Raw genomic sequence first — 25,124 nt, forward strand, 5'->3', positions numbered from 1 at the left:
CAAGGTGTCCCGCTTCCCACCCCCCCCTCCCCTCGCCCCCCTCCTTTCTGAACAGATTGACAAAAGGAACGGCAAAATAAAGAAAGAAAGACTTAGCGTCTGCCCCGGGTGAGCCGCCTCTCCAGCTTCCCGCCTCGGCGGAGACCCGGCTGGAGCTGGCCGGCATCGGTTTTCACAGCAAAATGGTGGAGTGCAGAGGGGGCCAGCGGCTCCCCAGCCCCGGGGGAAGGCTCCAGGCATGACTGTCTCTCTCGGCCGGCCGCCCCCGGCTGTCATTGCACCAGGCCCGAGCCGTAGCTGAAGGTGTAGCTGCTGGCCAGGGAGAGGGACTGCTGGTGCTCCTCACCCTGCTCCGAGGGGTAGCTGGGAAACGTCTGTGCCCGGGACACCTTCGCCGAGCCCAGGCTGTGACCTGTGGGGGCAAACACAGACACAAAAGGCGTAACCAGGGGCTTTGAGTAATCTTAGTTTACTTTAAGCCTTTTGTCCGATGGGCGGAGTTCGTGCTGCCACATGGTTCCAGAGTGCCTGCAGAGCCACATAGGGTCCTGCAGAGGAAGCTTTTGCCTGTGCCTGTGGGCACAAGGGGCTGAGACAGATGTCCAGCGAAGGCAGAAGGTCCTAGACAAAATTCAGGTATAATTTAAGGTTAGATTTTTTTTTTTTTAAAGTTGCAGAATATCCTAACTATGTATCTGTATCCCCTCTACTCAGCCCTCATTAGAACACGTCAGGAATGTTGCATACGGCCCTGGGCTCACCAGTTCAAGAGAGACAGGGATCTGCTGGAGAGTGTCCAATAGAGGGCTATGAGGATGATGAAGGGACTGGAGCATCTCTCTTTGGATGAAAGAGCCCTGGGGCTGTTTAGTCTGGAGAAGAGAAGGCTGAAAGGGGACCTTATCCATGTCCACAAGTATCTGAAGGGTGTCTGCCAGGTAGCTTTTCAGTGATACCCAGCGATAGGATGAGGAGCAGCTCAGTCACAGGAAATTCCACTTCAACATGAGAAGAAACTTCTTTACTGAGAGGGTGACATGGCCCTGGAACAGGCTACCCAGAGAGGTTGTGGAGTCTCCTTCTTTGGAGACATTCCAAACCTGCCAGGATGAGCCCCTCTGTGACCTGCCCTACCTTGTCCTGCTGGACTGGATGGTTTCCAGAGGTCCCTTCCAACCGCTAGCACTCTACGATTCTGTATTTGATACTCTGTAAATCTCAGTTCTGTTAGTTAGAGATGGTAAAGAACTAACACATCTCTTTCTCTGAAGCACTGCTTAAGTGGTGGAAGCAGTGTCAGTGGTTTCAGAGGGATTTGTCACACAAGCACCACTTTGTGTTCTCACTGTCTTTCAAACAGGATGCCAGCTTGCCAGGGAAGCACAGCATCATTTTAATTTCAAAATGAATTGGAGGTGGGATATGGGCCGTGTGGCACAATACTGATTGGGAAGAGGAGGGTGGGGAGATTTTGGAATAGGTTGCCCAGGGAGGGCACGGATGCCTCCTCCCTGAGGTTGTTCCAGGCCAGGTTGGATGGCCTTGAGCAGCTGAGTCTAGTTGAGAGGTGTCCTTGCCTATGGTGGGGAGGTTGGAGGATATGATCTGTGAGGTCCCTTCCAACCTGAGCCATTCTAGGATTCTATGATACTTTTTCAGATGGGCTTGTGGGTCTCATACACCCATGGCTTGCTCACTTGCAGGCAGTGAGATGGGAAATCATGTGTGAGAAGCCATTATAAAGCCAATGATCGAACTGAGAAGGTGAGCCCTATAAACCTATTCTGTAACCTGGTCATTGTCCTATCTCAAAATTCCCTTTTGAAATGGAGATTTAACCAGTAACAAAAAAATTCATTTCCAAAGTACCTATCTTCATGCAATGGATAGTCTCCAATTTTTAGCAATGTATGTTGAAGCCTGGATTTAAAATGGTTTGGAATAATGGGTTTTAAAATGTCTTTAATGCATCTACTCTATGTAGAAATGCAAAATCCTGTTTTTCCTACATATTAAAGAGTAGCTGTAACAGTAGAGACTCCAATGCTGAAGAACTCAGCTTATGTTGAAAGATTTCAAAACAGCTAGCAGCATTCCAGAATCCCCCAGTAGTGCTGGAATCAAGAATGATTTTGGTAAAACTTTGTCCTAACTTGTATTTGGAGAGTTTGGCTATAACTGAGTGCTTCATAAAAAAACACAATTGTGATTCTCCTGCAGATGAGTTTTCAGTGCAGTACTAGGACCAGGAGAGAAAACAACATCAAAATAAATGAAAAAAAGAATAGAAGGAGCATCTCAGTGACACTGGAGACAATAAAAGTAGAGATTGAATTCCCAGAGGCATGTTAATGGTGATAAAAAACCTTTCCAGAGCACGAGCAAGCAGGAAGAGTTTGGTATGTCTGGTTTTGCTATTAATTCACTATGTTAAGCTGACATTGGCTATCAAAGCCTGTCTGAGATGCCAGGTCTAAACGTCTGCTGCTTCAAGAAGCTTTTGCATCAAACTGAATTAAAATGTATGGTGGCTGTGAGGGCTGAGCTGCAAAGCAAAACCACTGAGAATCACAGAATGTTAGGGATTGGAAAGCATCCCAAAAGATCATCCAGTCCAACACCCCCCTGCAAGAGCAGGATCACTTAGGGCAGGTCACACAAGAATGTATCCAGGTGGGTTTAGAGTGTCTCCAGAGAAGGAGACTTCATAACCTCTCTGGGCAGCCTGCCCCAGGCCTCCAGCACTCTCACAGTGGCAAAGTTTTTCCTCTGTTCCCATGGCACCTCCTCTGCTCCAACTTGCCCCCACTGCCCCTTGTCCTGTCATTGGACACCCCTGAGCAGAACCTGCCTTTGTCCTCCTGACACTGCCCTGCACATCTTTATCAACAGGAATGAGGTCACCCCTCAGGCTTCTCTGCTCCAAGCTAAAGAACCCCAGCTCCCTCAGCCTGTCCTCACAGAGAGATGTTCCACTGCCTGCAGCATCTTTGTGGCTCTGTGGTGGAGGCTTTCAAGCAGTTCCCTGAGGTTCTTCTTGACCTGAGGGGCCCAGAACTGGACACATAACACATTGTCTGAGAACAATTTTATCTGCTTTATTGCTTTGACCAACTTTTAACCATGGTAATCACTGAGGCCTTCGCACATTTTTACTTTCATTTGCCAACCAAGAGAGTTTCCTAAACTCAGGCCTGTTTGTACCATGTGCTGTATCTCATCAAATTAATTTCAGATTCAATTCTGTAGAATAATGCAGCTTTAATACAGTGATGAAGAGAGCCTCTACTCAACTCATTTCTAGCTCAGGTAGAAGGCAGTCTTTTGGAATACATCTTTTGGATGATGAATTTGAACCTATTAAGGTTAAAAAGTAAATTAAATTCAAGTCTTCCATTTCCTGGCTCTATGTCTCAGCTGCTTACACATCCCTTACAAGAAAATCCGTACCTGCTAAATGTCACAGCAGGGTTGATTTCAGCCATTCTGTAACCAAAGAGCTTAATGAGGAGAAGCAACTTCTCCTTCTTCCCTGACTGCTAGGATACATAGTCAGACAGAGACAGTCAGATCCAGGTGATGAAAACACACTTCACAAAGGTAACAGATCTGAGACACGTGGGCAGGGCTCAAGCTGAACAGCATGACAGTGACGTATGGGCATCACAACAAAAAGAATGGAGGACATTGGTTCAAATGAAAGGAGAAAGCTACAGGTAGCAGAGGGTCTGTGAGGTTAGCAAAAAACAGCTCTGTGCAATGTGGTCACTTTGGACATCCATTGTTTAGAAATTAATGAATCATAGAATCACAGAATGGCATAGCTTGGAAGGGACCTTAGCATCTACACCTACCTCACCACCATGGGCAGGGAGGTAGGAGTTGATGATCTCTAAGCTCCCTGCTATGGGCATGGACACCTCTCAAGTAGACTCAACTTGCTCAAGGCCTCATCCAACCTGGCCTTGAACACCCCCAGGGAGGAGGCATCCACACTGTATTATTCCAGAGTCTCACCACACTCCTACTGAAGAACTTCTTGTAGGATCCAGTCTAACCCTGCTCTCCCTCAGCTTCAAACCATTCCCCCTTGTCCTGCCTCTAGATACCTTCATGAAAAGCCCTTCTGCAGCCTTACTGTAGGATTCCTTCAGGTACTGGAAGGCATCTCTAAGGTCCCTCCAGAGTCTTCTCTCCAGACTGAACACCCCCAGCTCCCTCAGCCTATCCTCACAGCAAAGGTGCTCCAGCCCTTGGATCACCTCTGGCCTCCTCTGGACCTGCTCCAACAACATATACGTAAATAAAATTAATCAAAATGTAACAGTGGTAAAATAATGAAATAGTTCAATAGTTCCAAGTTGGCTTGAGACTTCTAAGTAGTAAATCCCCAACATTTATGTTTTTGTTCAGCTTTTTTGTTTGTTTGTTTTAATTTAGTGTATGTCATGCTGGAAAATTTCAGTGGTAATTATTTGATTTTTATTCCTTGTAAATATTATTTTAATACTCATGAAGGTGTTTGGCCCTACAGAATCTCAGGTAGAATCAGCATCATATGATCAAAATGGCTTAGGATGGAAGGGACCTCAGAGACCATCTATAGGTACTGCAGCATCTCCACAGTTATGTTTTCTGCCAACAGTAACTAAAGATACAGGAAAAGTTTTTGCAGTAAAGAATTTCATTTCCACAGCTTTCTAAGCTTCCTGCTTCAATGATATTTTCTGTGTCACATCTGAGTCTGAAAAGGTTAAGAGAGAAGAAGGAGGAGGCTGGTTGAGGATTTTGCAGCTCTTTTCAAGAATACAGAACTAATTCTACAATTCTTCCGATGCCAGTGTAGGATGAATTTAACCCACACTTCATGACCTGAAGATACCAGCAGCACTGTGTCCTGGCTTACACAGGAATTGTTGGTTGGTTGTTTTTTGGGTTTTTTTGTTTGTTTTTTTTTTTTTTTTTCTGCTCTAGGACAGGACCTCGGAAAGGCAAAGCATTACCCAGCCCTGCTTCATCCTTTATTTAAATTTACTCTCAGGATCATAGAATGCAATGAAGCTGTAGTCCAAAGCAATTAAGCATGAATGATTCATCAAGATAATTTAATGTAACCTGGCAAATTAGACCAAAATTAGATTTTTCCTGATCTTAATGATGTTGGAAGCAGAGGCAGTATACAAAGGATCTTATTTCATGGCATGGTGCTTATTTATACTAACTCTTCAGAGGAAAAACCCAATGGTTTCCTAGTAACAGCAGTGACTGATGTACAGGGAAGGAGATTGATCACAACTTCACAGAGAAAACTTGCAGTACTCAGCTGAATGAAATGAAAAAAAAAATGAAGCTGAGAAGAGATCCAGGGATAAGCTTTGAAATCTCCCTTCCTGCTGCTTACTGGGAGATGTTCCTCTGTTTCAAATTCAGAATTCAGATCCTTAACCAGAAGGCAGGTGCCAACCCTTTCTCTTTTCTAGCACAAGAATTCAAGGGACTCATGCTCTTTGGTTAGAGTATTCATCTATGATGTACAAGACCTGTCTTAAAATCCCTCTCTGCATGTGGGTAAGGTTTGACATGACACTTTCTGAAGTCAGCTGAAACTGACTTTCTCCACTCTGCTCACATTGCTCTTCACTACCCCTTGCTTGTGCCATTGCGGCTGAAAGGCTGCTTGGAGACTGAAGCACTTTGGTCATCTAGTCTGCAGGAGACCTGCAAATCGTTGCACTGGCACAGCTGAGGAGTAGGAACAAGCAGCCAAGGGCAGGAGGTTGCAGGGTTTTGCTCAGACTGGCCCTGCTGCCAGGTAGTCTGCGTGGGGAATGATGGCCTGTGAGCAAAATGCAACCAAACGCAGGTGATTGCTGTTGCCACCAGATCTCACTTCTCTGCTGCAGGATCAGTTTGGAAGCCCTGTGACTCAGCTTTTCTAATGCAAGATCTAATATAAAGGCAGATTTTTGCAGGGCAAATATGAAAAATAAATAGAAGCAGAGAGTCCTCTGAGTTCCAGCTTCTACTGCAGGCCTTTGAAGTGGGTTATATCAGCTATCCATTAGGCAAAATAAAGAAACAGACTTTTACCGCTGCACAGCAAGCTCTCCTCTGGGATTTCTTCACCTCTGAACAGATGACTTTGCAAACAAAACAGTGTTCTTCTCATGCAGTTTCCCTTTTCTAGGTAATCACAGTAAACATGAGCTTTGAAAATAAAATTTGACATTTCCATTCCCAACATGAGGAGCAGAAAATGGAAGTCATTAAATGAAAGTCAATTGGATCTCTTTATTAGCAGGGTGATTTGTACCTGGGAGTGCTCTGAGGCTTGCTGCGGACAATGTGACTGCCATAGATGGTTCTATAAATGCTACAGAAAACCTGGGTGGTTCAGAAGATGTTTCTGTCAGCCAGTGAGTGCAAGCTAAGACCAAATAAAGTGAATCACTCACTGTAAAGCCATCTTTGCTTTTCACTGGGAAACTGTTGTTCACAATAGACAGAACAGTCTGGAAACCAGTGGAACAGAGATGATGAGGTTTTATCCACCAAGGGTGGTGCAAGGAGGTGGAAAAAATCCAATTAGCTAACAGATGTTTCAGGAATAAAACGTTAGTAAGAATGAGGTAGTTGGATGCTGCTTGCTCACACAATTCTCACCGGGTAATAAATGCAGCCCTTGAGCCAGACAAATTCACAAAACCAGCAGCAGCCTTTAATCTGGATTTATGGCCTCTAAGGACATTCCCACCATCACTGAAAGCTCCTACTCATACCAGAGGAGGTCCACAGATTGCACTGAAGATACAGTTTTGATGGGGAAGAGTGTTCTGAGGTGTTTCAACCTTTGATGCTCTTTGGAGCGTTTTTGTTGATGCAGGAAAGGCACTGTGGCTGTGCCCTGAGAGTCCAGCAGGGAAGATCACAATCACAGAATGGCTCAGGTTGGAAGGGAACTCAGAGATCATCTACTCCATACTCCAACCTCCCTGCCATGGGCAGGGATGCCTCAACTAGATCTGGTTGCTCAAGGCCTCATCCAAACCGGCTTTGAACACCCCTAGGGAGGAGGCAGCCACAACCTGCCTGGGTGGTCTATTCCAAAGTCCAAGCACCCTTGTACTGAAGAACTTCTTCCTCAGCTCCAGTCTAACTCTGTTCTCCCTCAGCTTGAAACCATTCCCCTTGTCCTGTCTCTAGACACCCTCAGGAAAAGTCCCTCTGCATCCTTCCTGTAGGATCCCTTCAGTTGTTGGAAGGCAGCTCTAAAGTCCCCCTGGAGTCTTCACTGAACACCCCCAGCTCCCTCAGCCTGTCCTCATTGCAGAAGTGCTCCAGCCCTTGGATCATCTTTGTAGCCCTCCTCTGGACTCACTCCAGAAGCTCTGTGTCCTTCTTATGACGGAGACACCATGGATGATGGACACAATATTCAAGGTGGAGTCTCAGCAGAGCAGAATCAAGGGGCAGAATCCCCTCTCTTGCCCTGCTGCCCACACTGCTCTTGATACAGCACAGGATATAATTTGCCTTCTGTGCTGCATGATGAAACAGTGCAAGAAATCAAATCATTATGACTGTTTATTTCAGGTGGAAGCTTCTATTCTCCAAGAGCTTTTGTAGCAAAGAAAGAGGCTCCACATTTCATTGTGGTTAAAGAAAATGTCCCTCACAAAACCCCCTCCCTACTCCCATCTCAGCCCAGTGAAGTGGTTATTATTGCATCAGAAAGGATACTTTCATTAAGGCAGAAAAGAAATGATTGCTGTTCTCCTATTTATAAACTCCTGCTGGTTAGAACCCTGCCAGCTCTCCATCCTGAATATACAGCAGCTTCCATTGAGCTGCTGATGACCAAGCAGCTTTTCCTTTGCTGCTCTTAGATGACTGGAATAAGCTAAAGCAAAGTTTCACTGCAGGACAAACCTCCACAAAGCAAAACATTCATTTTTTTGCAGTAAGGATGCCAGTTGAATTGCAAGGGCATTAATTGGTACAGCAATTATTATGCTGCCACTCACAAAAAGAGAGGCAATGGAAAGGAGCAGATGGAAAGTGAAAAAATAGCATAAACTCCATGACAGCACTTTGATTTCCAGCCACTTATTGCAAGTGAAACTCTGGGCCTGTTTCAGCTCCAAAGAAAGAAATATAAAATTTTCCCTTGAGTTTAACCACACTTGGAATTAAAACTCCAAGGAGCACAGCTGGGGTCCCAAATTTTGTATTTTCTAAGTAATTTTGGATTTCATTGAATCAAAAGAGTTCTCTTTCTGACGGGAAAATGAATATCAGGAGATATATTTTGGAGTAATTTTTTAAGAAAATGGTTTAGTTCATTTATCAGAAATAATTTTGGATAAAAGTAATTTAAATTGCTTGATAAAATAGATAGGAAATATAGTAAGAGAGTGAATATCTTTAAAAAAAAAACCCTCTAACGATTTAAAATATTTCATGTTAATTTTCAATTAAAAAGCCTTTTAATGTTCTTCAGCATTTGAACTGAAGTGAACAGCATTTTATTCTTTTTCCCACTATCAAGGTAATTCAGTATGTGAGTAGAACATTGAATCATAGAATCACAGCATGGTCTGGGTTGGAAGGGACCTCCAAAGGTCATCCAGTCCAACCCCCTCTGCAATAAGCAGGGACATCCTCAAGTAGATCAGGTTGCTGAGAGCCTTGTTCAGCCTGACCTTGAATATCTCCAGGGATGGGGCCTCAACCACCTACCTCAACTATTTTGCTGGGAATGGGAGGAGGAGAGTGGTTTGTGCAAGCTGTTTAGCCTGGAGAAGAGAAGGCTGAGAGGGGATCTGATCAATGTCTCTAAATATCAGAGGGGTGGGTAACAGGATGAAGGTGTCAGGCTCTTTGTGGTAGTGCCGAGTGATAGGACAAGGAACAGGTATAAGATGGAACCCAGGAAGTTCCACCTCAACATGAGGAGAAACTTCTTTGGTGTGGAGCCCTGGAGCAGAGGAGGTTCCACATGAACATAAGGGAAAGCTTTCACTGTGAGGGTGACAGAGCCCTGGAGCAGGCTGCACAGAGAGGTTATGGAGTCTCCTTCTCTGGAGACTTTCCAAACTAACCTGCATGTGTTCCTGTGTGGCCTGCCCTAGGTGATCCTGCTTTTGGCAGGGGGAGTTGGACTGGATCATCTCTGGAGCTCCCCTCTAACACTCTGTGATTCTGTGATTTTCCATGACTTTTTCCTGTCACCAATGAACAGAATTCAGAAAAGAGATCTCATGTAGATATCTGCAGGCATAACACAGCTTCTAGAGATCCTACCTTTCAAAAGCTGCTCTGTTTTATACCCATGCTCTGAAAGCATTTATTAAACCATTTGCTATTCAGAATGAAGCTTTCTATGAAACAGCTTTCTATGAAATTGTCCTCAGAAAGAATCTTTAGGGGACATAGAGGTTATTTCAAGCTACAACCCGAGAGTAATAATAGATGCCATATGCAAGTGAAAATATTGCAGTAGCTGATAATTAGATCCCTGGCAATGATTAAGAAGCTTCCTCAAACACTTGAAGACAGGAAAACACTTGAAGACAGGAAGACAAAGCTCTCCAGCAGCTCTAAAGAAGAAAGAACACAATTTCTTGTTATAAAAAAGCCCACTTTGAAATTATAGGCTTAATTAATATGACATGAGACTGTAGGCGTTTAACCTAAAAGCTAAGGTTGCTTAACCTTGTTTAAAACAGGACCTTGCCTTTCACTAGCACTACTTAGAACAATTCAAAGAGACAGACTGAATTACAAAAAAGTGTAACAAATTTAGGAACACTTTCCTACTAAAATAATAAAGACAACCTGCTGAGTGCCATGCAATCATCTCTATGATTGAAACTTGAGGAGGGCAGATTGAGACTGCAGATTAGAAAGAAATTCTTTCCAGTGAGGGTGGTGAGACACTGGAACAGGTTGCCCAGGGAGGCTGTGTATGCCCCTTCCCTGGAGGTGTTCAAGGCCAGGTTGGATGAGGCCTTGAGCAACCTGGGCTGGTGGAAGGTGTCCCTGCCCACGGTGGAGGGGTTGGAACTGGATGATCTTCAAAGTCCCTTCTAACCAAACTAATCTATGAAATCAATGAACATGAACTGATCTGAACTGGAAATCAAATTCCACAATTCTTAGATGAGAAACACAAACATTGTTCTGGGGAAACCTAATAGTGACCTTCCAGTACCTGAAGGGCATCTACAAGAAGGATGGAGAGAGACTGTTTCCAAAGGCCTGCAGTGATAGGACAAGGGACAATGGCTTCAAACTAGAGAAGAGTAGATTTAGATTTGATGTTAGGTACAAGTTCTGCACCATAAGGGTAGTGGAACACTGGAACAGGTTTGCCAGGGAGATGATTGAGGCCCTATCCCTGGAGATATTCAAGGTCAGGCTTTACAAGGCTCTGAGCAACCTTCTATGATTGTACACACACACACAAAATCAGAAATGGATTTTATGAGTGATACTTGAGGTGTATTGTTAGTTTGACAAATTCTTTAAGTAATAGGAAAACTATAAAGCTGATTTTGGGAACAGATACATCAGATTTCCTGCATGTTCAATAGAATCATAGAATGGCCCAGTTTGGAAGGGACTTCCAAAGGTCATCCAGTCCAACCCCCCTCTGCAGTCAGCAGGGACATCTTCTACTAGATCAGGTTGCCCAGAGTCCTGTTGAGCCTCACACTGAATAGCTCCAGAGATAGGAGCTGAACCACCTCCCTGGGCAACCTGTTCCAGTGTTGCACTACCCCCATGGTAAAGAACCATGCAGGTGCTTGGGTACTGGCCTCTGCAAGTGCTTGAATAGTTTAGGAGAAGGTTCCTAAGTTCCTCCTCAAATCTTGGCTTTTGTGGAGGCACTGAAGGTGCTGGGAACAAAGGAAAGGTTTCTGTGTGTATTGAGCTAGTAGCACTTGGAGTTCTTTTGTTTCTTGCAGAGATCCCACCTATAAAATATGTGGAAATAAGGCAGTTTACAGAGGCTGAACAAATGATTTCCCTGTATTATTTATTCTCTAAAATGAAGACGCTCACTGATTTTTAGATTATATAAGTTTAATTGGAATAAAGTAGAGGCCTCAAACATCAATGAAGCACTCAGGAAAGTTAATCCATTTTTCATGACTCTATAAATAATTTCTCCTAGCTGTAAAAGCCTTCAATTACCCACCAGGAAATAAAAAACAATGGCTATAACTCACTGAGGGATGTAAAGTGATGTGCTTTTGCCTTTTTTTTTCCCTGAAAGGAAATTCACTGTGATCAAGCTGGGTCATTTCCATCAGCCTTGTGTGAAGCTGGAGGAAATGAGGTAGAGGTAAATCCTGCACAGGTATGGCACACTGCTTCATCTCTGTGTGGCTGCTGATGGGAGGAATCCCTTTTGCTTTACTCTCTTGGATGTGGCTTAAGCCACAGCACTTTACTCTGCTGTTAGATTTGATGTTCTATTTATTTCTTTGCTTATTTGGGTGGCAAGGGAAAAGAAATAAATAGAACATCAAATCTAACAGTGATAGTGGGACATTGAAATGATCACCTCTGGGCCTTCTCTCTGGGATTTTGTTATTAAAACTGTAAATATCCTGCCCTAAGTTTTGCTGTTTCTGCTCCTCATCTCACTGAGGCTGGGGTGGTTTTTTTTTTTTTCCCCTTTGCTGGTATTTCTTTTGTGGCCTCTCAAATCATGGAAGCTGTAAGAGCAGCACAGCAGCAGTCCCTTCAACAGCTTTCCCTAATCACAGCTGCCAGGAAGAGAGGCCTGACAAACCCCAGTGCATTTTGGCAAATCAGTTGCCTGATCTGCTCAATCAGGAAGGGGTAGAGAACTATCATATCTTAACTGACATTCATTTTGCTCTCTCTCATTGCCTATTAGTTAAGTGTTACTAAAGCAAGCTGAGAAATGGGCAAAAAAAAGAAAGTGCCCAGAGCAGAAGGCAATAACCTGCAATCCCATTCAGAACACGCCATGTACAAAGTAATTACACTTCACGTGGGGGTTTGGAGACAAGAGTGTCTTACATTAAAGAGAGGTGTTTTCCTGATGGCCATTTTGCTCTTGGCTTTGACTGGGAAGTGCTGTAATGCAGAGCTGAAATTCACTCTGAGTGTCTGTAGTCATAGTGTGCAGATAACAGCTGACAAGGGGAACAAAGATGAAGCCCACAGGATGGTTGCATATTAAAGGGATTGGTGCTGGGTAGCAGTTTAGCTAAGAGCAAGATGGGCATGAGGCCATCAGCAGTAGAAAGGAAAGGATAGTGATATAAAAAATTCATAATTTATGAATCAGAGAATGGTTTGAACTGGACCTTTACAGGCCATCCAGTCTAACCCCCCTGCAATAAGCAGCAACACCTTCAACTAGGTCAGTTTCTTCAGAGGCACATCCAGCTTGACCAGGAATGTTTCCAGCAATGGGGCATCCTTCTCTGGGCAACCTCTTCCGGTGTTTCACCACCCTCACAACAAAGACTTTCTTCCTTAGCTCTAGTCTAAATCTATCCTCTTTTAGTTTAAAACCATGACCTCTCCTCACAACAGATCCCAATAAAAAGATTGTCCTCATCTGCCATAAAAAGCCTTTAAGTACTGAAAGGCCACAAGGTGTCCCTGCACCTTTCTCTTCTCCAGACTGAACAACCTTAACTCTCTCAGCCTGGCCTCACAGCAGAGATGCACCAGCCCTCTGACCATTTCTGTGGCCCTCTCCTGGACCTGCTTCACTCAAAAAAAATCACAGAATGTTAGGGGTTGGAATGGATCCCAAAAGATCATCCAGTCCAACCTCCCTGCCAAAGCAGGATCACCCAGGCCAGGTCACACAGGAACACATCCGGGTGGGTTTTGAATGTCTCCAAAGGAGACTCCACAATCTCTCTGGGCAGCCTGCTCCAGGGCTCTGTCACCCTCACAGTGAAAGCTTTCCCTTATGTTCATGTGGAACCTCCTCTGCTCCGGCTTGCACCCACTGCCTCTTGTCCTATCATTGCATATCCTTGAGCAGAGCCTGGCTCTGTCCTCCCAACACTGCCCTGCACATCTTTATCAACAGCAATGAGGTGACCCCTCAGGTCCCTCTGCTCCAAGCTAAAGAGCCCCAGCGCCTGTCCTCAGCAGGGAGACATACCACTGCCTTCACCATCTTTGTGGCTCTGCAATGGACTCTTTCAAGCAGTTCCCTGAGGTCCTTCTTGAACTGCAGGGCCCAGAGCTGGACACAATATTCCAGATGCAGCCTCACCAAGGCAGAGTAGAAGGGGAGGAGAACCTCTCTCAATCTCCTAACCACAGCCCTTCTGATACACCCCAGGATGCCACTGGCCATAGGAACACATTGCTGGCTCATGTTGTCCACAAGGACCCCCAGGTCCCTATCCCCTATGCTGCTCTCCAACAGGTCAGTCCCCAACCTATCGTGGTCCATGGGATTGTTCTTTCCCAGATGCAAGACTCTAACCCCTTTCCTTGTTTGATTTAATTCAATTTCTCCCTTCCCAACTTTCCAACCTGTCCAGGTCTGGCTGAATGGCACCCTGAGGGGGTGTCAGCCACAAGTCCCAGTTTGGTGTCATCAGCAAACCTGCAGACAGTGCAACTGCTGACCTCCCATTAGTATCATCTTGTGCTAGACTGAGCTTCTGCTTCACTAGAAATAGGAAGTAGGACAGGCTGAGAGCTGGGTTGTTCAGCCTGGAGAAGAGAAGGCTCCAGGCTGACCTAATAGCAACCTTCAAGTACCTGACAGGGCTACAAGAAGGCTGCGGAAGGACTGCTCCCAATAGGCCTGCAGTGACAGGACAAGGGGCAATGGTTGGAAATGAGAGCAGAGCAGATTTAGATTGGATATGAGGAACAAGTTCTGCATAATGAGGGTGCTGGAACACTGCAACAGGTTGCCCAGGGAGGTAGTTGAGGCCCCATCCCTGGAGATATTCAAGGTCAGGCTGGACAAGACTCTGGGCAACCTGATCAACTGCAGGGGGGTTGGACTGGATGACCTTTGGAGGTCCATTTCAGCCCAAACCATTCTATCATTGTATGATAGAAAGCTATTTCTGCAGAGATGAGCAAATCTGACTGAATTTTCCTAAGGATTCCTACAGCTTCTATTTACGTATTTCCCTATCTTTGCTTTTTTAAACTTAATCAGCAATATCATGCATAAACATTTTCCACTGAGCTTTGCAGCATGATCAGTGGAAAAGGTCTAATTGAATATGAAGAATCTTAAAACCGTTCTAGTAGATTTTGAGTATTTTTAGTGCTTTTTTTCTGTTTCACTATTATTTTTTTCCTCATAGGATTTATTTCTATGTTGGATTTATTTCATATACTCAGATTGAAAAAAAAAAAAACAAAACCCTTTTCTCTGTTATATGCTCCTCAAGTGTCCATACATTTAAAGGGGGAACTTGATAAAAAATGATGCTTTATAGGGCATGTACTAAATATTATGGAGGGAAATGAAGAGAAATATATGGAAGCATAGTAAGCTGTGACACACCATTAACAATTTTATCACCTGTAATGTGCCCTGCTGGACTCCTTGAGCTGTTTACCTGTCTTAGGAACTCTAAATAAATCTCATTTTTAAAAAAACCTGGTGCTTTATCAGCTGGAATACCATTACTGCTTAAAAGATTTGAATATCTCAGCTCCATTCTGTGATTCATCCCAGCTGCTGTCATGTCACACAGCACTTAGCAGAACGTTCCACTGTCATATGAGAAGGTAACACACCTGCTGAAAGTGTGAGTATTAATTAACTGTATTATAATGCAATCTTTTTTTTTTCATGTGCCAACAAAAAAAAAAAGAAAAAAAAGGAACCATTTGGATATAAAGCATCTGAATGAGAATGACCTGGTCCCACCTGAAAAATGGAAGTATCTTTTCCCCAGAAGATTTAACTTCTTGCTAAAGCAAACCCATTGTATTTCACCTTCTGCTGTAATTTTTAGTAGGTTCATAGATTGGTTTGGTTAGAGGGGACCTTGAAGATTATCTATCCTGGCCTTCAACACCTCCAGGGAGGGGGCATCCACAACCTCCCCAGGCAACCTGTTCCAGTGGCTCACCACCCTCACTGTCAAGAATTTCTTCCTAATCTCCAGTCTCAATCTGCCCTCCTCAAGCTTCAATCCATTCCCTCTCATCCCATCACTACAAGCAGTTGTCAAAAGTCCCTTCCTGACTTTCTTGCAGGCCCCTTTCAGGTACTGGAAGGCTGCTCTAAGGTCTCCCTGGAGCCTTCTCTTCCACAGGCTGAACAGCCCCACCTCTCTCCGCATGTCCCCATTGGGGCTGACTGATTTTAGCTGAGAAATAAGTAGCCAATATCCCCTTTCTGTTTTAAATGTTTCTGATTAGTTGGATTATTTTTTCTTCCACCAACAACACCACATTGAAGCGAAGTGCAGCTTTTTATGTACCAAGCCATCATTCCAGGCTCCATCTCTGTTCCAGGTATCAGCTGAGGCCATGAACTTCCACCTCCATCAGGACTGCTCCCAAACACCCACCTGCAGTACTGTGTCCAGCTCTGGAGTCCTCAGCACAGGAAAGACAAGAACCTGTTGGAGCAGGTGCAGAAGAGGCCACAAAAATGATCAGAGGGCTGGAAGACCCTGAGAGGTCAGGCTGAGAGAGTTAGGATTGTTCATCCTGGAGAAGAGAAGGCTCTGGGGAGACCTTGTTGTGGCCTTTTGGTGCTTGAAGAGGGCCTATAAGAAAGATGGGGACAGACCTTTTTTTTATCGGGGTCTGTTGTGGCGGAACAAAAGATGATGGTTTTACACTAAAAGAGGGGAGATTTAGACTAAAGGTAAGGAAGCCATTTTTAATAATGAGTGGTGAAACACTGGCACAAGTTGCTCACAGGTGGTAGATGCCCCAGTCCTTGAAACACTCAAGGCCAGGCTCTGAGCAACCTGATTTAGTTGAAGATGCCCCTGTTCATTGCAAGGAGGTTGAACTAGATGACATTTAAAGGTCCCTTCCAACCTGAAGCATTCTATGATGCTATGAAATGACTTCTGGGAAGGCTCACAACCTCCTCTTGCTGCAGTCACACCTGATTCCCCCAGGGGTGCTGGGGTCTGTGGTGTGCAGCATGTCAGCCAAGTATGAAAAACTCCCTCAGTCTGATTCAGTAATTGGGGCTCTGGCTGCAGCCTCACCAAGCTGCTCATTTCGCTTACACTATCCACTGCTTGGATAATTGGTGTGACCTTTTACTTCTCCCTTTGCTAGAAGAAGACACTCAGGCAAAAAGATTCCCTCTTCCAGCACATGCCTGTGGCCCCCAGTAAAAGGGCAATTATGCTTCATGGTTCAGGGGCTGACACCTTTTCCAGTCTGATCAAGAGCAGCTTTTCCCTGCTCTATCACTCTTCTGAAATGAGACATGATGGCAAAAGAGAGCAAATTTATGCTGTCAGGTAGTTATAAGCAGATGAAACCTGCCAGTCACATCATGAGGTGTGACTCCTGTGCCGTTTCTCCCTTCCTGCCCAATATCTGATGCCTAAGCAGAATTTCTCACCGAGTATGTGGTCATATAGGTTTAAAACTATTTCAGGTAAACTGGAGGTGTCTATGGATTAACATTGACCTTCTAGGTTGGAAATTGCAGTTCTATTTGCTGTTTCTCCCTGTGTCACTTGTGCTCTTTGTTAGCCCTTCAGGACTCTGAAGGTTTACGCCACTGTGGTTCATTTCTTGAATTTCTGAGGGCTGTCACCTGTATTTCACTCTAGAAGAAATCTCTGTCTTCAAATACCACTGCAAGGGGCTACAGAAATTCTGAAAGCAGAGTTAAAATAATGGCCATGACATCAGCAAAGATATTGTAATCTTGGAGATGAGATTTCAGCCATGAGAAGATGCTGGGTGTGAAACTGTACTCTTTTTGCAGCACTCACAGAAGGCAACAACTCTGACAGAACAACAAATTCAACCCCAGTATGAAATTTATCCTTTTTTTAACATCAATGATAAGAGGGGGATTGGACAAGATGACCTTTGAGGATCCCTCCCAATCTGATGCAATCTGTGAACATTCTATAGACTGCCCCAATTAAGGAGCATGATCTAAATACACAAGTTTAGGAGTATTGTTCCAGCTAAGCATTTTTACAGGCAAGGTGTCATAAGGACAACCTGATGCAATTAAACTAATAAGTAACAGTTAAAGGTTATCACCTTTGTGGCTGATTGCCTGGGAAGAAATCACACAAAGCTTCCCTCAAATAAATAACACAGCCAGGAGGGGAATGGTTACACCCTGGAAGCTGTTATAAAGTGCACAAACAGTGCCAAGCTACGTTCACCAGAAGGCAACCCAGCACTTCCCAGCATTCAAAATGTTGTTTTATAAATATTCATCTATAGGTAAGCCAGCTATAGTCAGCTCCTGCAAAGCTCATCAACCAAACTGCAACAAACATGGCAGCTAAGTCATTTCCAAGCGAAACAAATTGATGTTCTCAAGAGTGAAAGGAGAGACCAATAGGAGATGCCTTTAAGGTTGAAAACAGCACAGGAGCATTTCAAGCCTTTATTTTTTTTATTGTTGCAGATATCTGCAAGAACAGATGGTTTCAGGAAGATGTGTTTCCATTTAGGCTTCTGCTGTACTGTATTTCTGAGAGGCTATAGTCACAAGACATATGCCACCTGGCTTGGGGCTCTGATTCATTCAGCTGCAGAACTGGAATAGGTGAAAAAGTTGCTGGAAATTTTGTAGGAATAAAACTCCTGCAGTTTGAAGCACTCTGCCCTGTTGCAGCAAGAATAACTGTACCTGATATTCTGTCCAGAAGAAAAGGGAAGAAGAAGAAAGCAAATGGTTCTGGTAGATCCAGGAGGTCATTCGTTATTCCACTGGCACTGACAAAGGCCAAGGAATGGATCTCACAATCCACAGCAGTAATGAGAAGAAATGAGTTCATCAAATCTAGCCCTGAAGTCTTATTTCTATCTGCAGCTCTAATGCATGATCCATAAAAGGTACTTACTGCTTATACCTGGTTGGGTGCATGCACAGCTGTTTGTCTCTATGAACACAGCAGAGCCAGAAGTGCCTTTTAAAGACATGCTGCATTTGCTCCTTTCAGCCACAGTTTTGAACAATGCTTTGTGGAACCTATTAGTTCTTCTGGAAAAGAGGGGAAGGTGACACAGAATTCATCAAGGACTTCTTCAGCCATTATTCCAGTCCAGGGCTGAACACACATAAGGGCCAAAGCACAGGCACCTACATGTTTTTTCCAACCTTTATGATTCTGTGAATGTTTCTAACTGCAAACCCTGTGATGACAACCAAACAATGGGTTTGGAAATATCTAATGTAGGAAAGAAGAAATTTAAAATTTCTACACCCTAATGAGCCCACCTGAGAACTGCTTAAATTTGGTGACACACTCAGCCTAACGTGGCAGTTCACCTCTGCCTAGCTCATGTACTTAGTGCTGTGGGCTCCAGAGTCAAAGAAAGAAAATGGTTGGGGAAAACAAAGCAAGCCTGGAAAAGTAAATGCAATAAAAAATATCCTTTGCTTATCAAAGACTGAGAAGACACTGCCATCCTTGCATGTGAAACAGAAATTACAATATTATATATATATTAACCCCTGATTGATTCGTTCTGGTTGATTCCTTCACTCTGGCAAATGATTTCTTCTTAATGACTCTGCAGCTTTGTGAGTGACAGGTTGAGAAGGGAAAGATGTGCCTGCTTCTGATCAATGTCAAATGGACTTGACCAAATTCTGAACTGAAGAACTATTTCTTTTTGGGAAGACTTGAAAATTTACTTCTTGGAAAGCTTAGTTTGCAACAAAAGTCTTAACACTGTTTTGAGGCTCAGTGACTCAGTAAAGATATTTATAGGCATTCTAAATAAAAGAAGAAGGAAACAAAAAGCAGCCTGTTTTTATATTGATACTAGATAAGTGTACTGACAGCCACAGAATCACAGAATGGGTTGGGTTGGAAGGGATCTCCAAAGGTCACCTAGTCCAACCCCCCTGCAGTCAGCAGGGACATCCTTCACTAGATCAGGTTGCTCACAACCTTGTCCAGCCTCACTTTGAATATCTCCAGGGATGGGGCCTCAACTACCTCCCTGGGCAACCTGTTGCAGTGTTCCAGCAGCCTCATAGTGCAGAACTTGTTCCTCGCATCCAATCTCAATCTGCTCTGCTCTCATTTCAAACCATTGCTCCTCGTCCTATCCTTGCAGGCCTTTGGAAACCTTAAAGTCCCTCTGCAGCTTTCTTGTAGCCCCTTCAGGTACTGTCAGGCTGCTATTAGGTGTTTCTGGAGCCTCTTCAGGCTGAACAACCCCAGCTCCCTCAGCCTGTCCTCACAGCAGAGGTGTGTAGTGGGAAGTAATGAATGACAGCTTAGATGGTTTCCCCCTGTCCACACTGACCCAGGACCACTGCATGACCACACATGCAAAGCAAATGCTAAAATATAGCAGTGAGGGAATGACACGGAGCATGAGAACTATTAAAAGAATTAATATCATGCTAAGAAATGAAAAATTATCCCTCTTATTCTCTGCCCTTCTCAATTTAAATCAAAATATGCACCAGCATTTGGATTTAGATTCACGACTCTTAGAAGGAGGAATATTTTAAACTCCTAAAAACTTCACCAGAAAATTCCTGCCTCCACCCTGCTGTTGTGCTGAAATTATGGAAAAGGAACCCAGCACTGTGGGCTTAATCCTGCTAAGGGAAAGAGTGGGTTTCCCACTCTCAGAACTACATGCAGAACTATGATAAGGCTGCTCTAAGCAGTGCCTGCTTTCATGTAAAAATGCATAGTAAATCATTTCTCCAGCAGGAAGGAATTTGTGCAGCACTGGAGATCACCACAGTGTCACAGAGAAGAAGGAAAGCATAAAGACACAGACTGGAAAAAGATCTTCCAAATAGTCAGCATACAGCCAGCCATGCAGGGCAGCCCAGCTCAGCAGAGACACTTGGTTCAGCTGGAATTGTCAGGACAGGAAAGCTGACAGATCTGCTCCTCTGTCACAAGGGTTTAGCCAGCACAGCTCAACTTCTCTTATCAAGCACTGTTACCCTTGTGCTCAAGCACTCCTTTGAAGTCACCACTTCAGATTGAGAAGGGCTTCAACATTTGGGCAGGCAGGAAAATGGTTTCTGTGCAGTTGTCAGCACATATTTTTTCTCCCCAGCATCCCAGATAGACCAATCCACTCCAGTTTATAAAAGAGGCTGATTAATAATCAGAGAATCACACAGAATCATCCATTCCAAACCCCTGCCAGAGCAGGATCACTCAGGGCAGGTCACACAGGAACACATCAAGGAGGGTTTTGAATGTCTCCAGAGAAGGAAACTCCGTAACCTCTCTGGGCACCCTGCTCCAGGGCTCTGGCACCCTCACAGTGAAAAAGTATCTCCTGTCCTCATGGAACCTTCAGTGCTCCAGCTTGCCCCCACTGCCCCTTGTTCTGTCACTGGACATCCCTGAGCAGAACCTGCCCCTGTCCTTTGCACACTGCCCTGCACATCTTTATCACCAGGAATGAGGTCATCTTGTTTTCCTCTTCTCCAAAGGCACTGAATCAAAGTAGAGGTTACAGAAGTTGCTGCACTGTAGTGTTTCTGCTGCTCTGTAGTAGATTTAATTTGTGGTTTGTTAATACCTGACAGACCACTCAGCGTAGTCTATCCCATTTTCCTTTTAAAGATCTTCTGTCTACTGGTCTGAAGGTCTGTCTGGAGGAGTCGTTCTGTCACCTACCTTCTTCTTTACCTGTGATATGGATGCACTTATGCAGTCTTGTGACTGCTGTCCCTCCAGATCACAAATGGCATCTGGTCTATGAGCCACATAGTTGTGCCAAGATTGCAAAGGAGCAGAGGGACCACATCTGTGGCCTTCATAAACTGACTGTTTCATCCCTGGTTTAATGGCTGGGATGTTAAGCACTATTTAGACTGTAGAACCCTCCCTTATCCATTAGCAGTTAATGGACTGGCAGCAAAGGAAACATTTATTTCATGAAGTCATCTTTAATGAGAAGCTCAAGTAGTAGACTGAGATGAGCTAAGTAAATGAGAAGGAAAATAAACTCACTGAGAAAAATATCACTCTTTTCAAGAGGAGAATAAACAAGCTGCCCCATAGCTAGTGGAAGAAATATGACATGAGGTACTTCCCATAAGGGTGTCTAGTCACAGGACTAGGGGCAATGGTTTGAAGCTGAGGGAGAGCAGGGTTAGGCTGGAGCTGAGCAAGAAGTTCTTCAGTATGAGGGTGGTAAGACTCTGGAACAGGTTGCCCAGGAGGCTGGGCAATGCCTGAAGGGATCCTGCAGAGGGACTTTTCATAAGGGTGTGTAGAGACAGGACAAGGGGGAAGGAATGTTTTGAAGCTGAGATTAGGTTTAGACTGGATCTTAAGAAGTTCTTCAGTATGAGGGTGCTTGGACTCTGGAATAGGCTGCCCAGAGAGGCTGTGGATGCCTCCTCCCTTGAACTGTTCAAGGCCAGGTTGGATGAAGCCTTGAGCAACTGAGTCTAGTTAAGAAGCATCCCTGCCCACGGTAGGGAGGTTGGAGTAGATGAGCTCTGAGGTCCCTTCCAACCTAAGTCATTCTATGACTCTGTGCTATATTACAGACTACCAAATTAACCTGACCTTGCATTTTCAAATCTTCCTCTTACTTGATTCCTGTCCTTCACTGATTTAGTCTAACATCTGAAATTTTTATACAGGAACCTCTGTTAGAGGACACTCCTTATTCCCAAACCCATGGAATTTCCACTCAAAGTAAGCATATTCCAGTCCTGACTTTTTTCCATTTACAGAAAATCTGAAGTCTCCATAGGGTAAGAACCACATTTACTTGCAGTGATGTACAGTTTTGTCTCTGAGTGACAATAATGACAATAAATACACAATTGTGGAGCCCTCTAATTGTAGTTCACAGATAGACACTGCATGTGACAGTGAAGCCTACCATGCCTATGAGAAGGTGTTCAGCTGATTTACTCCTTTTCATAGCTGTAACTCCTGTCTTGTGGTCTCACAGAGAGGATTTGGGTAACATCTGGGTGCCTTTGTTCCAAGCGTTTGTTTCAAGCATCATATTAAGACTGTGTCATCACATCCACTGTTCTCATCATGTTAACTCTGTAGTTTTGTCCAAAACCACATAGATGTTGATAACAGGTGATGATTCCATGACATTTATGAGTTTATATGACTATTATATCACCTCACTGTAATCTTATTAGATTTAGAATGACAGAAATGCAAATGAAGTAAAATCACAGAATGTCAGGAGTTGGAACGGACCTCAGAAGATTATCATAAAATCCAACCCCCCAACCAGAGCAGAATGACCTAGGGTAGGTCACACCAGCATGCATCCAGGTGGGTTTTGAGTATCTTCAATCCAGGTGGGTTTTGAGTATCTCCAGTGAAGGAGATTCCACAGCCTCTCTGGGCAGCCTTTTCAGTGCTGTATCTCCACAGTAAAAAAGTTCTTCCTTCTGTTCTCACGGAAGCTCCCCTGCTCCAGCTCGCACCCATTGCCCCTTGTCCTGTCACTGGGATGATCTGTAAGGTCCCTTCCAACCCAAACCATGCTGTTAATGTATGAGAATTATGTACAATGATCAGTGAACTCTTCATACTGCAATGAGCATTTCGTGACATGGCTGATCTTAACACATCCACCTTCACTGCAATTGTACAGACAGTCCAGCATCACAGTGCAGGACAGTGCTTGGCTGTCAGATGAGAGATGCCAGAATAATTGCTATACTTCAACAATCCTTTCCCAGGCAGGTGAGAACTGCAAATGCTGTGCAGGCAGACGGTGAGTCAGACTCTCTCTAAGAGTAAGGGAACTTACTCTTCTGAGGTCAGCAAGAACAGGGTTCAAAGCAAATTCTGTCTATCACTTCTGCATAAAAAAAAAAAAAACCAGCCACCATACTTTCAAGCAGCAGCTCACAGAGTTTGGCTTTGGAGCTGCTAGTGAAGAAGGGCTGTTTGCAAGGAGATAAGGGCATCATCACTCCTCTGCTGTTGAGGCTGAATATTGCTTTAGTGACAGTGTAATGGGATGGACCCATTCTCAAGGTATTAACCTACCCTGCAGTGCTCTGTGTGTTGGGAGAATTTCATGCTGTGTGATGGTACTGAGAAGGCTTTATGAAACCATTCCCACAGCTGCAAAGAAATTCTAAGTTTTGGTGGTCTGTTGTTTTGATTTCTTTTGTTGTTTTTTTTCCCCCTAATCACATCAAATATAAAGAAAAAAAATAAGTACAAAGAAATCTTTTTGACACAGATGACTTTTAAATCCAAAGCAACTCTGCAGGTATTTTATCATATAAAATGCACATACATTCATATATAAAAACCCAACAGATACCCATAACTATTAGAATAAAAATTAATTCCATTCAAAAAAGGCTCTACAAAGGCCACTGTGGTGAGGCTGTCCAGGGAGGTGGTGGAGTCACCATCCCTGGAGGTGTTAAGAAACCTGTGGGCATGGCACTTGGGGATGTGGCTAATGGCCATGGTGGTCTTACACTGACAGCTGGACTCGATGATCTTGGAGGTCTTTTCCAACCAAGCAGTTCTGTAATTCTGTGAATTTTTTTGCCATTTTGGTTTTTAATATGTGCTTTATAGATACAATAAGTATGGCAGTTGGGTTAGCATTGGACTCCGATGATCTTAAAGGTCTTTTCCAACCTTAATGACTTTATGATTCTATGAAAAGTAGCAAAATTAGGGAAACACAAAAACTTGCTTCATACACTTTTCCCTAACTTCCATGAAACAGCACCATAATGATGATTTTACAGAAGTACAGCATGGAAAAGAACAAAACAGAGCATTTATCTGTTTAATTAGTCAGATGCAAGAACAATGAACCATGTTGTGGGCCAGAGAAGAGCATTTCTCTTGGAAGCTGAAAAAAATCCTCTTAATTCTATTTCATTCAGAAAAGATCAGACCAGCGGCAGAGCTGTAACTGCCTACCTCACCATGGAGGTTGAAAGCACACTTGTGCACCATCAGCAAACTCTCACCTAAGTGTTCAACTAATCAAGTAAGACACTTTGAGTGTGTGCTAATAGTGACTGTAAGCAAATGGCACCTAGTTGAGCTGTGGGAACGTTCTGCAGTGGCTGCATAGGGATCAGAAAGAGTTTGGAGAGAAAAAAGAGGGCTTAATGCTGGCAGTGGCAGCCCCCCACTGATGATTATTCATTCCCAGGCACCTTCAGCAATTTTTGGGTGACACCAAGCTGTGTGGTCTGGTTGACACACTGGGAGAAAGAGATGGCATCCAGACAGGGCCCACGCCAGCCTCAGGAAGTTCAACAAGGCTAAGTGCAAGGGATGGGGGCAATCTCAAGGACACCTATAGGATGGGTGAAGAGTGACTTGAGAACAGTCTTCAGGAGAAGGACTTGGGGATGTCAGTTGATGAAGAACTCAACATGAGCCAGCAATGGTCACTGGCAGCCCAGCAGGCAGCTGTGTGCTGGGCTGCATCCAAAGCAGGAAGAGCAGCAGCACAGGGAGGAGATTCTGCCCCTCTGTTCTGCTCTGGTGAGACCACACCTGCAGCACTGCCTCCAGTTCTGGGGCTACAAGCATAAGAAGAACATGGAACTGCTAGAGCAGGTCCAGAGAAAGGCCGCAAAGAGGATCAGAGGGCTGGAGAACCTCCCCTATGGGGACAGGCTGAGAGAGTTGGGGCTGTTCAGCCTGGAGAAGAGAAGGCTCCAGGGAAACCTTAGAGCAGCCTTCCAGTATCTGAATGGGTAAGTGATGTCAGTCAGTCTCTCTTAGTCTGGTGTTGCATTTTCCTGTCTTCCATATAGCTTGATAATAGAGTATCAAATTCTTTCCTAAGCTCAGGGCAATGAGCCTTTGATTAAAATCCTTTCCCAAAAGGCATCTTCAAAGAATTATGAAGAATAAACAAGCATCCAGCAGCTAAACAGCAAATTCTTTTTAGTATTCAAACATGGAACTGAAGGATTTGGCAAACTTCACTTTTGGAAA

At 44.2% G+C, this 25,124-nt stretch overlaps 1 protein-coding gene across 1 annotated transcript in view; it reads right to left on the minus strand.

Moving 5' to 3' along the window:
* Positions 1-272: 272 nt before the first annotated feature.
* The window catches only part of DOK6 (docking protein 6), a 229,008-nt gene continuing 204,156 nt past the window's right edge, over positions 273-25,124 (minus strand). Inside the window, exon 8 of the mRNA XM_054381801.1 lies at positions 273-412. Within this exon, the coding sequence (XP_054237776.1) occupies positions 273-412 (140 nt within the window). The remainder of the gene's footprint in view (positions 413-25,124) is intronic.

Source organism: Indicator indicator, chromosome 6 (genome assembly GCF_027791375.1).
Source record: "Indicator indicator isolate 239-I01 chromosome 6, UM_Iind_1.1, whole genome shotgun sequence".
NCBI classification, from domain to species: domain Eukaryota; kingdom Metazoa; phylum Chordata; class Aves; order Piciformes; family Indicatoridae; genus Indicator; species Indicator indicator.